At 48.5% G+C, this 12,630-nt stretch overlaps 4 protein-coding genes across 4 annotated transcripts; 2 read left to right on the top strand and 2 right to left on the bottom strand.

The window, feature by feature from the left end:
• The first annotated feature begins 59 nt into the window (after positions 1-59).
• RPL26A (60S ribosomal protein uL24) lies at positions 60-1,497 on the top strand. The gene is made up of 3 exons (XM_024910227.2): positions 60-159; positions 223-335; positions 407-1,497. The coding sequence occupies exons 1-3, from the start codon at positions 141-143 to the stop codon at positions 683-685; spliced, it is 411 nt and encodes a 136-aa protein (XP_024756463.1). The 5' UTR covers positions 60-140; the 3' UTR covers positions 686-1,497.
• Positions 1,498-1,998: 501 nt separating this feature from the next.
• On the bottom strand, positions 1,999-4,723 carry TrAFT101_007340 (uncharacterized protein; the record flags this gene model as incomplete). The annotated part of the gene is made up of 3 exons (XM_024904435.2): positions 1,999-2,323; positions 2,377-4,552; positions 4,612-4,723. The coding sequence occupies 3 exons, from the start codon at positions 4,721-4,723 to the stop codon at positions 1,999-2,001; spliced, it is 2,613 nt and encodes an 870-aa protein (XP_024756464.2).
• A 3,897-nt stretch (positions 4,724-8,620) lies between these two features.
• On the top strand, positions 8,621-10,050 carry TrAFT101_007339 (uncharacterized protein). Its single transcript, XM_024901105.2, has 3 exons — positions 8,621-9,100; positions 9,178-9,246; positions 9,349-10,050. Exons 1-3 carry the CDS (start codon positions 8,654-8,656, stop codon positions 9,721-9,723), a joined length of 891 nt encoding a protein of 296 aa, XP_024756465.2. The 5' UTR covers positions 8,621-8,653; the 3' UTR covers positions 9,724-10,050.
• TrAFT101_007338 (uncharacterized protein) lies at positions 9,590-12,032 on the bottom strand. The gene has a single exon (XM_024908816.2). The coding sequence runs from the start codon at positions 11,806-11,808 to the stop codon at positions 10,045-10,047; it is 1,764 nt and encodes a 587-aa protein (XP_024756466.2). The 5' UTR covers positions 11,809-12,032; the 3' UTR covers positions 9,590-10,044.
• Between the last annotated feature and the right edge of the window lie 598 nt (positions 12,033-12,630).

The following is a 12,630-nucleotide window of genomic DNA, read 5'->3' as shown; positions in this document are numbered from 1 at the left end:
CCGCTAAAATTTCGCCCACCAATTTGACAACCAATTTTCTGACCGCGCGACTTGTGCTGGATTTTTTTTTCTCTTTCTCTTCTCATCACCCAACGCCAGACAACAGGATTTCCTCGTCGCCCAAAAATCCAACCGCCAAAATGGTCAAGCTGAACAAGAGTGAGTTTAGCTGTATCTCCAACCAATTGATTGAATATTGGAACTAACCAAAGATAAAAACAGACGTTTCTTCCTCCCGAAGCAAGAGCCGCCGTGCTCACTTCAAGGCCGGCTCTGGCGAGCGCCGTGTCATCATGAGCGCCCCTCTCAGCAAGGAGCTGCGTGAGAAGTACAACGTACGTTGATTCGCCCAATACCAATTTTTTTCTCTATACGCGATAAAAAACTAACACTTCTCCGCCAACAGGTCCGCAGCATCCCCATCCGCAAGGACGACGAGGTTACTATCGTCCGTGGCTCTAACAAGGGCCGCGAGGGCAAGGTCACCTCCGTCTACCGTCTCAAGTACGTGATCCACGTCGAGCGTGTCACCCGCGACAAGGCCAGCGGCCAGAGCGTCCCTCTGGGCATCCACCCCTCCAACGTCGTCATCACCAAGCTCAAGCTTGACAAGGACCGTGAGAGCATCCTGGCCCGCTCCAAGGTTGGCCGTGAGCTCCGCGCTCCCAACAAGGTCTCTGCTTAAATGCAGAAACACCTAAACAACAAAAAGGACGGGACGAGGAGGTGAATAATTTTTTTCTTCAGCTTAACAATTCTTCCATGTGATGCATCCATGGCACAATAACGGGACAAGGGAATGGGCATATAATCCGGCGTTTTTAGCGATACCCGAGGCCCTGCAGGTCCGGCGTTCTCAGCAGGGTAGATGAATCGAGAATTTTACGATTCTCAATGGCCGTTTCACCAACTTGTTGTGTGAAATGCTCCATGGGAGGTGTTTCCCGAAGCGTTCGCTGTGTCCCTCTTACTTTTTGCTGCTGTCTCAGTGAGGCTTTGTGAACTCGGCTTGATTTCGCCGAGGGGCTGTCACAACCCAGCCTTTGTAGACTGCCATGGATATCTTGGCTTTTAAAGCTCTTGAAGAGCGAAGCAAGATGAGGCATATACGCAGGTAGGTCGGTTGCTCGCTTCGTAGTATGATGTGAATCCCGCTAGATAATCTCCGCGTCGACCACAATGACTGATGGTTTTCGAGGTATACGACTGGCGAAGAATAAACCCCGACTGAGACTCATACCACGAATCTCTATCGCTTGCTGAAGATTTCTGCTTGCCTTTTCTGCAACGGAGTTAGAAATTTGATAGTGAGGAACAAATCGTAGACGATAAGCCTTTTGGAGCCGTTGTTTGACTAGTCTCGCGCGTCTTACCATGTCGAAAATACAGTGCGAGTATTTTCACCTATACCTCGTACCGAAGCAAATCAGCATTTCTATCTTATGTATACCGTTCCTTCTGGCCTTCTCTCTCATTCATGCTGGATTCACAGCCAATGGCTCAAAGATATTAGCAAAGCAAAAGCAATATTATTGATCATAAACAAAATGAGATTCCTCCAAAGGCCAAATTCCCTGCTTGGTAGCAGTTTGGCTGGCCATTGAAGAGAACGCCATTTCTAGCTGTAGCAAACTATACTCTGTACAAAACCTCCACGGTCTGAACATAGCCTCATGATTCCTCACATGCCAACGTATTACATCTATCATACAATGGAATTCTAACAATAAGCGGCGCCCTGAATCTGTTAAAAAAGCAATAATGTACCGCTCCTTTTGGCCACGAATAAATGCTGAGACTGACATGGTATGATTCTCAGATGATTCGTCACTGCTAAAGAAGGCGGTAACAAAGTTGAAAGGAAATAATGCCGAAATCTCGTAATCTTCATGATAGGTATTCATACAATCCTTAAATGTGCTCGTAATAAGACATGATTCTGTTGAATCTTCGATTGAGCTGCTCTCTGCAGCATCATGAAACCGTACTGCCGTGTTCTCAAATCACCGAAGGCCGCTTCTTCGATCCCTGAACGCCTAGATAGGCATTGAGCTTGCCATCTCCAGGAGGTCTGTTTTCAATCTGTCTTTCCACCGCGGAGTTCGTCGATCCACCTTCATTGGAGTTTCCCGATTTAGTGGCCTGCTCTCGGGGAGCAGAGTTGATATTGGTGGCTGTAGGCGCAAGGGATGCAGTGGCGTGGCCGCTATAGTGAGGCAGAACACCTTGGGCTGTGGTAGACGAAACTGTTCCGGGAACTGCGTTACCACTTGAGGTACCGCGTTTCATCATCTCATGCCAGATGCCGCTGCGAGGACTTGGCCTGGAAATACTCCGTGTTAGTCGAATCGCGATGTAGAAGGGTAATTTACGAACCGAGCTTGACGCAAAGAGTTACGTCCTTTGAATACGATGTTTTTCACGTCGTTTTCGTCGGGGCTGTCGCTCTCAGAGCGAGCATTGGGACTGTCAGCAACAGTCGTCTGGTGACGACTTCCATTAAGGACTTTCTTTCCTGAATCTTGACGCGAACGACGAACAACCAGCATATCGCTATCTTGGCTAGGGGCCGTGGATTTCTGAGATGAGCCGGATTCAGTTGAGGCACCCTTTCCACCTCGTCCAAATGTATGCGGAGTACGTCGAGAAGATTGGAAAGGATCAGCTTCAGTTCCACCGTTTCTGCCACCGCTTTCAGTCTCAATCACCTTGGCCATGACGGTATCAAATTTCCGATTGAGATCCGAGTCATTGTCGGGAGATTGACTGCTGTCTGGCGAAGGTGGATAAAAGTCCTTGCCATCGAACTTTGGAAGACCGCTTTGGAGGTGGTGAGGAGCTTTGCCCCAGTACATGTGACGAGCTCGGAGTTCATCCTCAGTCAATTGTCGAGGGTACACGTAGTCTGTGTCCCGAGCCTGCTCAGCGTTCATACCAAGGGGTAGCTCTCCCACAAGATAAGGCTGAGGGGAAACATTCTCCTCGTGCATGGGTTGCATATTAACAGAACGAGGCAATTCGTCGCTGGAATATTGATTTCCTATTACGCGAGGCTGGAATGGAGGAGCCAGCGCCGCAGTGACAGGCAAAGTTGATGATTTCTTGCCGGCGGCAGTTTCATCGGGTACACCCATAGACTGGACGTTAGGGGTAGCTTGCATTGTAGCACCGTCATGGTTAGAAGGAAAAGCAATCCGCTGGCCGTTTGGTTTTCCCTTATCAGCTCGCACTATAGAGGCCTCATCTGGGAGACTGGAAAAGCTGTCGGCGCTGTTTTCTGGCTTTGCGCTGCTGTTGGTCACTGGAGACTTTGACCGATCTTCGTCTGCGGATGCAGAATCACTCAAATCGTCTTGAGACTGATCTTTTGCGAGGCATCTATCCTCATTGGCAGCCTGCTCGTCTTGAATCTTCTCGAAATGATCGATGGAGTGACGCAACGACTGCGCATGGAGTTCCATGGTTCTTTCATCAATCTGATGCTTGTTGTATTGTAGCTGGTCTTCTGTCCACTTGAGAGATGCTCGAAGCACCGAAAGCTGTCTCTTGGTTATCTGGCTGGCCCGGATGGAGGACTGATGTTGTCCAGCAGAAAGGGTAAGGTTCGGTACCGTAGGATATTGCTGCAAGGGAAGCGGCACGCCAGCTGCCTGAGCTTGGGGAATCTGTCCATTGCCCTGAGGCACAGGAGCCATAATATGGCTAGGGATAAACCTCTGGCCAGCTGCCATGGGTGGCAACATTGGGGGTCTTAAGAATCCGTGATGAGATCCCAAAGCATAGGGGTGAAAAGTACTTCCCGGCGGCACCATCCATTGTCCATTATGGATATGGGGACGTGTCGGATCACAATGGTCGGATGCAACAACCCGAGTTGGAGTCGCGTTCTCTGAAGCTCCTGTTTCACTTTGACGGTCATTATTCGCGGAGTTTGGTGGCGGCGGCGGCATTGCCACGAGGCCTTGAACATGGCCCATGGGGTGAGGAGCCATTCCTATAGCTCCGCCAATATTGAAACCTACATGCCATGGCATAATAGGATATGGGGCTGGTCCTGTTGGCATAGGTACCATTCCAGGAGCAAAGCCCGGAATCATAGCATGCGGAGGGAAAAAGCCAATAGGCTGCGGCATAGCAAACTGACCTTGCTGGAGAGGCTCTCGGCCGGGTTGGCGGCTGTTGTTGGTAGCTGCCTCAATGGTAGACTTTTCTCTGGGCCACCTAGTTGTGGGCGATGGAGAGCCGCGTGTATTGGGTACGATGCGACCACCGGCTGTAACTCGAACATGAGTCGGCGACACAACTGCTCGGTAGAATCGTTGAAAACCTTCATCTTTTTGAGCAGCTAAGCCAGTCGGCGCAGATATGGGCTGTGCTCCGATGGCATCCGAATCAGTGCGGCCACGGTATCTCCATTCAGACTCAGTGCCATCTAGCTGTCTAGCCCCTTCTCCACGGCGAGGGGAGGCATTCTCCGCACCACCGGAGATATTAGTTGGCTCTTCCATGATTTGAGGAAGCGAGCGTTCAAGGGGTAACCGTAAGACTTCGCCTAAAGTGATTCCAGCCAGTTAGCAAAGACACTAGAGGATCTGAAAGGTAGAACTTTACCTAGTTCTTGATCTTGGCGAAGCTTTGCTTGGAGCTGACCGTATAGCTCTTTTCCGATAGGTGCCTTCTGAAGATGGAGAAGCTCGTGGGGCGTGTAGGTTTGTACGGCCATTGCTAGTTTCAAGACGATGGCAGTAAATACAAATAGAAATTCCTCCCCAAGTGAGAGGAAGAAACAGAAGTGAAGAACAGTATAAGTTGCGAAGAAAAACAGTCGCGGACGAGTGCAAGCCAAAACAAGCACAACTGTAGCTGGAATCTATTCTCGTTGGTATGTGATTAGCAATCGTAGGCAAGAGGAGTTAGAGGTCTGTAGCTCTTGGTAGGGAAAAGAGGGGGAATAATTTCATCAACAGGTGCATGCAGAGCCGGAGAGCGAGGAGAGAAGAAGAAATTTACCAAGTGGGTGCCAAGTGAGCACGAGTATGCATACAAAGCCTTAATTAGGCTTCCAACGGGGACAAACTATTGAAGACAGCAGACACAAGAGGAAATGAATAGGGCGGTGCTGAAGCTGGCCGGTGATCGAAAGAGTGCAGTTGAAGTTGAGTAGAAGTGGATTGGCTTGTGAAGAGAGCAAATCGAGCACGAAATGAGCACCGACGAGCTGCCTTACCTTGGTACCAGAATCAGGTACCTTCCAAGATCTGCAGAGTCCGAGTTAGTATATGCGAGAAGGAGCTTATTTTTATTTGAGGATAGCCGAGCTGGTAGGTACTTGCCAAAATGAACTAGAGAGCAGGAAGCGGTCTTGGTAGATCTGGGAAACTGCAAGGCACACAGAAATGTTCTTCAAGCGAAGTGCAGGTGACGTCGCCGCCTGATATTTGTCAGCTTAAGATATCAAGGAGATCGAGATGAGCAATCTCAGTCTCCAACTAGATAGCGGTGTAGCAGCGTTCTGATGTTGCTGAAGATGCAACCTCTTAAGGAGCCTAGCGATAGGCTGGAGCCAACGCGGAGCAGAAGATGTCGAGTAGGTACCAAGAAGAGATTGGTCAATCAAGAAGGATGCCGTGTATCTGAATGATGTGCAGCCTCGACTGAACACCGAGAAGCTCTGATGCTAAACAAGAATTGGTTTCTGGTGAAGAGCAGAAGATTTCTGGAAAGTGCGTTTGACTGCAGTGGTGGCTGCAAAACTTGAACGGAAGGTGCAGTGCACTTGGGTGAGAAGGAACTGTGTCGATGGCCAATTGTTATCCTGCTGAGAAAGAAAAAAGCACTAAGAAGCAATTGCCTGCTCGTTGCCCCGGTGTTACGCGTTATAAGCCCCTGGAGACGTGACAGCTCGTTTCATATTACAAGCAAAGCTTTTCGTACTTTATCAAGAGTCGTGGGGAAAGGCTGCCGGACGTGTGCCGGGTCGGCGGACCTGTAACCCCCGGAGACGCAACAATATTGTGAATTGGTTGCCGAGGGGAAGCCATTGAAGGAAACCTTGTATAAATTGCTCAAATCAAGGCACTCCCACACGGTGATTGAGTTCTTGCACGCCAATTGAGCTACTCTGCCCCCCGTATTCATGATATTCTGGCTCCGGTGTACCATTTTTTTATATGTATAAAGGGCGGACTGAAAGTACCAAGCAGCGTTTTCTGAACCGCAACTGACGACAAGATAGAGTAAATGTAAATAGATAGGCCAATTCCTGTAGGGGCTCTGCAGGAATGAGCTGATTATGCCTTGCTTAGACGTAATTGTTGATAAATAGCTTCGAATGAGCAAGTTTAAATTGTCTCCCGTGATGAAATAAATGATCATGATCGTTGAATCACGAATAAGTCTAAATACAGAAATTAGCTCCTGGATATAAAGTAGAGGCAGTATTTAAGCTTGATGAGTAAATCTGTACTTATGCCATTCATCGCCATCCACTCTCTCAATTGAGGTAAAAGAAAGTTGCTAGTGAGATAATTTTCCAAGTACAGTAGTCAATCGATTCTAGATGACTTAGTCTTAGTAAGGGGACCATTATGCCTGGAGAAATGTCCATATACACCACACTCTGCAAATCCAGAAAACAGTACACCGCTGTCAATATGACAGCTGTTCAATCGGTTCTCACCTTATACAACAACACCGCCCATGTAACACACCACAACAGCCGTCATTTTTGACAGGATATTCGTTGGGAGAGAGGTTTCCCTCAGGCAATTCCAAGACAGGTCCAGCTACTCCAGAGTCATATTCTGTGTCAGCAGTGGATGAACAATGACTTAGCCGGAAGCTGGGTGATCATGGTCATAACCAAGGCTAGAGCAGAAAGGAATACTAAGTCAAATGAATTCAGCCCGTGCCGTTTAATAATCTCAAAGAGCAGGAGAGCAGATCAGGCCCCCAGTACCGCTCCAAAACTTGAATTATTTAACACCAAACCTTCATTTGGTCGATCAGGCCAGCGGGGCTGTATCATAAATGGATCTTTCGATCTATTAGTGATACGATTCAAGATGCCCCTATAATACTGCTTGAAGCTATCAAGTCTAAAGTACATGTACTTAAGATCAAGGTGCCCCAGAGCTAGCCAGCTGCATTTGCAACTAAAGATTTCACTACCCAGGACCGTACTGTTAACAAACGAGAAAACAAAGTCAGATACGATCGAACCATACGCCTTCTTATTATCTTATTACTTATAGGTGATAGCAGAGATCGCTCCGGCCTGCTTGATAGCTGGGCATTAAGAGAGATGAAGCGATGTTGCTGCAGGATGCGCAGTCACAAAGAGAACGAAAGAGTGCCAAGGGAACGCTTGGTAAGTTTCAGCAAGTGAGAGAGAAACTAAGAATAAAGTGAACAGCGTTTGCATTTATTGGCAATTTAGGTATAAAGCCCTCGCTATTGTCAATTGTGTGCCGGCTGTAGCACTCTTAGCGAAATAGCTGCCAGCTGTCTCAAGTTTATAATGAACTTGGATCGAAAAGCATTTTCTCTGCCTCTATTTTATGGACCTCGCATCAAACATTCTAGCCTTAGAAAGGTGTATGGGAACATGAATAAGAAGGGAATCTGCAGTGGTCATGAAATTGCTCTGAAACTGCATAGCTTTGATATGCCAGTATTGCCCTTAAGAAATAGACTCAAGAGCGCCTAGACAAATACAGTTGGTACTTAAGTGGTAGCAGCTGAGAGTCGGAGCACAGTTATGCACCTAGATAACTCGTATCTGAGTAATTCGCGCAAAGAGGTTAGTGACTGGGAGAATTGCCATTGTAATGTAGCTAGCGGGTTGTTCTCTTGAAGTACTACATATCTAAAGCTTCCTCATAGTATCTCGTGATCTCAGATACAAGGAGGTTGCCATGGTTGTCATTTAGTTTCGACAGTTTTCACATGTCGAACATGCAATTGCACAAATTACATGCGCTAATTTGCATCATAGCTGAAACTACTAACCTACAAATGTGGATTTTACACCCCGCTGAAGAGAAGAGCTGAACTCGGGGCTTAGACAGTAGTCTAGCAGGTCCTACAGAGACATGCAGTGTTTACTGAGCCCCCATTCACTGTTTCAAAAAGAGAATGTTACATGTGCCAATCATGCCCTCGCCAAAATCTCCGTGTGCAACCAGCCGGCCCAAAGGCAGCAGAACCCTCGCGGTGGCTCTCTGCGTTACCAAGTTAGGTTGCACACTAGCTCATGATAGGCTCCAATCGGCAGCCGAGCATGCACAAGCAAGACAAGGTCCACGCCCCTCCAAAGGACAAATGGAGCGTAGAAAAAGACAAGTTCGCCTGATGCTACCCCGCCGTTACCTGTCATCAGCTACCCTAGTGCTGTAGACGTGGGAATGGACCGAGATGCTACGAATATAGTGCGGTTGTGGGACCACCTCCGCGTGGAGCCGCTGACATGTCCTCGGCAACCGAGACCTGGAGAGAGCCGAGAAAGTTCCCGCGGTAGACTGACAGCCGCGTAGGAGTTGAGAGCAGATGGATCACTTAGGGCTCAATACATCATAGGGGGAAGCTGGTTTATAAATAGTCCGCAGTGGTGCCCGAGTTTAGAGACGGGAATTGACTTTGGCTAAATCGCTGGATGCTAGATGCTACAAGGTTAGCTGACTTGCTTAATCACTCAGCCATAAATCCACTCCTATCCGACACCGCCATTGCCTCGTTCCAAGAGTCATTCTCGTTGTACATACATCTTTTCATTCCATACTATATCCATTGGCACTCTACTTTCTGTGTATCCATCTTCATACCCGCCGAATACACTCTCGCAATGGCACCTCTTAAGCCGTCCTGGAAACAGCCCTCCCATCCCGACATTCAAGATGTCGTCGTCAGCGGAGCCGACTTCATGACCAAGAGCCTTTCAAAAGTGACTGTGCCGCCATTTGGCCTGTTCGCCAAATTCGAGTTCCCTCCTTGTGATATGGCTGAGAAGGCTACCTATGCTACGGTGCAGATGGGGAAAGACAAACACCTGAATCTCAACAGCGACTTGCTCTACATTAACCATTCTTGCGAGCCGTCTCTTGTCAGTTAAACCACCGGAATAGTGAAGCCTTTGTCGTGGACTTTTTATTGAATTTGGCTGTTAATATTTACTTGTAGCATTTTGATATGGGGAGCATGAGGATCGTGGCTGGCCCTAAGGGCCTCCATCCGGGAGATGAACTTACAGTTAGTAAAGCCGTACCTATTCGTCCTTACTCTATACCTACTCCACTGCAGTAAAAAAATACAAGTTGGAACTTACTTATCCTAATTTTGTCTTTGCTATAGTTTTTTTACCCATCAACTGAATGGGAAATGGCCCAGCCATTTGACTGCTTTTGTGGTAAAGCCACTTGCAAAAGGGTCATCACTGGCGCCAAGGACATGCCCTTTGAGCTGCTCAATGGCCTCTGGCTTAACGACCACATCCACGAGCTTCTTGAGGAGCAAGCTTCTTCTCAGCATTACCGACTTAGTTCAAAGCCTGAAAACGGTGGCGTGCGTTCCGCCCAGCTGCCGGATGCTGCCTTGAACGGTCGGGCAGAGAAGATTAACGGCACGAATGTTGATGTCGATACTCACGGCCTTGGATTGTTGCGCCGTGGAGTAACTTCACGAGAGATGAGCGGCGAGATGGGCGGCGATACTACTGTCAAGGTTTAATGTTAGTGGCCTCTATATTCAAGACTGGTTGCGTCATTGAAATGGAGGTCTGGTAGCTCATAAGGATTCAACATCCAAAAGGCTACCAAACGATTTTATTTTCACCGTCGTTTTATTTCTTAGAAAATGTTCAGAAAAGAGGAGGAGAAAAAAAAGAAGTCTAGTTGGATTGCTCGTCAAGGAAGAAAAATTATCTAAAATCTATGTACATTGAATGAAGCTGCCGCTCAAGCACACGGGAGAGCAGCGAGAGGGGAAAGAAAGCAGATAAGAAGACAAATATTACAAAATTTTCAACAATGTCTAATTCATACCTCACCTCTAGCGATATGTCTTTTCCCATTCCTCACGTTCCGAAAAGCGGCGTGCGTTAAAAGCTCGTGTGAACCGCCATGCCTCTGTATCAGCCATGTTCCAAGCTTCGAGTGAAGTGCGCATCTCAGTTCTATTGATAAACGACTTGCTCATCATGACCACTTGCTTAGCGCGATCAAGCAAAGCCTGCTCATGAGCGATTTCTTTGGCTTTGTCTGGCTCTTCGTCTTTGAGCAATCGTTCAGCTGGCACCGGGCTGCGAGACTTTCCGTCGTCCATGCCTTTCTCGGGAATGGTGAATCCGAAATGCCACTCCATATCACTAGGTATTTTGTCTTCTGCAGGAAGCCATAAGGAATGCGCAGAGTCGGCCTCGCCCGCTACCAGCTCTTTAAAACGCACAACTCTGCGACTCGAGGTTACACCAGAGCCGAGATATGCTTGGGTAACGGCACTGAGCCACGTATCTCGAGGAGATTCAACAATCCAAGTTACGTTGATGGACTCTCGTAGATTGTTCACCAATGCAAAGGACCATGGATGTGGAACTACTCCGATTGTAAAAACGTGGGGCGAGTTGCGGAAGCGGAGGCGTGGAAGCGTGGTGACGGCCATGGGGGACGCCACACATGGATAGCATTTAGGTAGATTCGGAGGACAAGACGATAGCATTGGACTTTCAGGGCAAGATGCTAAAGACTTGGCCAGCTCTAAAGCGCCTGCCAGCATGGCCGTAGCGTGCTCAGGATGGGGCTTAATGACTTCGATACCGTCAGGGAAGCTGTTCTGCCAGGTAACCAAAAGATGGTAGTTGATGAGATTATTGAGATTGTGGAGAGTACCAGCCCTATCATCCTTTTTGATAACTTTGGCATACTTGGTTTCGACAATCTTGGGGCTATAGTAAGCAAGCGGATTACTTGTATTGTTTACTGCTACTGCAGTGTCTGAAAGAGCAGTCGTGACACTCATGGCTTCTTGCATGTGCGCCACCTTTAGAATAGACTGCAGAGCTGAATGCACATCGGCTTTTGGACCAACGATGAATGCATTGTCGAGGTCTGTCCATTTCATCAAGCTTGGGAAGGTTCCGGTTCTCAAAAATGGCAGCAGCGGTTCTTGTTGAGGAACAATTGGGAGTACCGTGAACTCTGATAATATGCCTCCATCCATAGTATCCCAGGCGAGCCACCGCATGAGATCTCGCCTCAGCTCGGAATTTGATGTCATCTTTTGTAATTGGTCATAGAAGGAATTGTTCATAGCTTCGGCAGCACTTAGCACCACGGGACGGAATCCTTGTGCCCACCACGCCCGGCGCCATGTCAAAAGTAGCTCGCTTTCAGCATCTCTTTCATCCTTTGCCTTCTTCTTGTCCGTATCATAATAACAGTAGATGGGCTGGCGAGCCTTGAGAGGAGGGAGCAATACCCGCTCATCATCCAGCGTGACGGAGCTAGAATACGTTGTTGAGAGAGACCGCTCATCCGTCAACCAAGATGATCCATTGTACTTGTTAATCTTTTGTTGCAGAGGTAACTGTGGTTGTTGCTGAGACGGTGGGATGAATTTCTCAGGAGGCACGTCTTTAACAGGAGACGAAGGTAACTTGGGCTCAAATTCAGAGTAGCTTGGCAAAGCTGGAGCTTTCGAAGACAAGCTGCCGAGAAGAAGGATTGCGAGGATAGCCAAGAGAACTAATACCGCAGGGAGTCGACGAGGGCCAAGCCGAGAAAGTGGCTTGCCCCGCGCCCAAGATCGTTTGAGCATAATCTGACAGCTTGCACGATACAATCGACAACGCAAGTCCCATGCAAGCTGGGTTGGCCCCCCTCATGCATGCGCAGCTAACAGTAGCGAGATCGGCAGCAGCGGCAAGCCCCGCCTAGACCGAAGCCTTGTTGGGAATTTCGAGATGGAGCGGCATCACAACGCGTGAATACGATGCTTCGGCGGTTTCGAGTCGCGTGCAGTCTTCGATGTTGGTTTCCTGTGGCGAAGGCGGCGGAAAGTGGCGCATGGCGGGTGGCGCTGTGTGTCTGGAGAACTGCTTGCCGTGCCGAGGCAGTAGCTGTGTTAGTCAACTGACGGGGTAGAGCAAAGCTCGCTATCTTTACGAGAGGCATCAGATCAGTGCAATATTAGCGGACTCCCCCCGCGCCTAACGCAAGCGGCGGGTAGGTGATGGCTAAGGTATAGTACTTACCTATTAAGTGCCCCGTATTTCATCGTAACCAAGTGATACTAATGTCGGATGTCTAATTCAAGAAGCTCACAGAATCAGCAGCTTCTCGGCCAAACTCTCGTAGAATCAGGCAAAGAGCTGGTTTACCTTCAGCAGCTTCTACTTCGTATTGGAGGCGTCCCGCACAAGTCACACGCTAATACCGGACCCCCCGTCGCAGCCGCCACTGATTTTCTTCAAGAGCCGCCAAATCGGAGTGCTATGAGAGATCATGACCGCATAGCTTGCTCGTGCTCGTACTTCGTTTGTGCATATAAGCCCAGCTAGCATTAGACTATGGTGTGTAGCAGGCAGCAGCGCCAGTCCCCCACCAGGCTGAATCTTTTTGCCTCCGTGTAATGTCCCAA

This window comes from Trichoderma asperellum, chromosome 4 (assembly GCF_020647865.1).
Source record: "Trichoderma asperellum chromosome 4, complete sequence".
Lineage (NCBI taxonomy): Eukaryota > Fungi > Ascomycota > Sordariomycetes > Hypocreales > Hypocreaceae > Trichoderma > Trichoderma asperellum.
This window is presented reverse-complemented; position numbering and strand designations above follow the sequence as displayed.

Coding starts and splice junctions, on each gene's coding strand:
- RPL26A (XM_024910227.2), top strand. Junction 336..406: donor AGCTGCGTGAGAAGTACAAC/GTACGTTGATTC, acceptor CTCCGCCAACAG/GTCCGCAGCATCCCCATCCG.
- TrAFT101_007339 (XM_024901105.2), top strand. CDS start 8,654: ATGCTAGATGCTACAAGGTTAGCTGACTTGCTTAATCACTCAGCCATA. Junction 9,101..9,177: donor ATTCTTGCGAGCCGTCTCTT/GTCAGTTAAACC, acceptor ATTTACTTGTAG/CATTTTGATATGGGGAGCAT. Junction 9,247..9,348: donor ATCCGGGAGATGAACTTACA/GTTAGTAAAGCC, acceptor TCTTTGCTATAG/TTTTTTTACCCATCAACTGA.
- TrAFT101_007338 (XM_024908816.2), bottom strand. CDS start 11,808: ATGCTCAAACGATCTTGGGCGCGGGGCAAGCCACTTTCTCGGCTTGGC.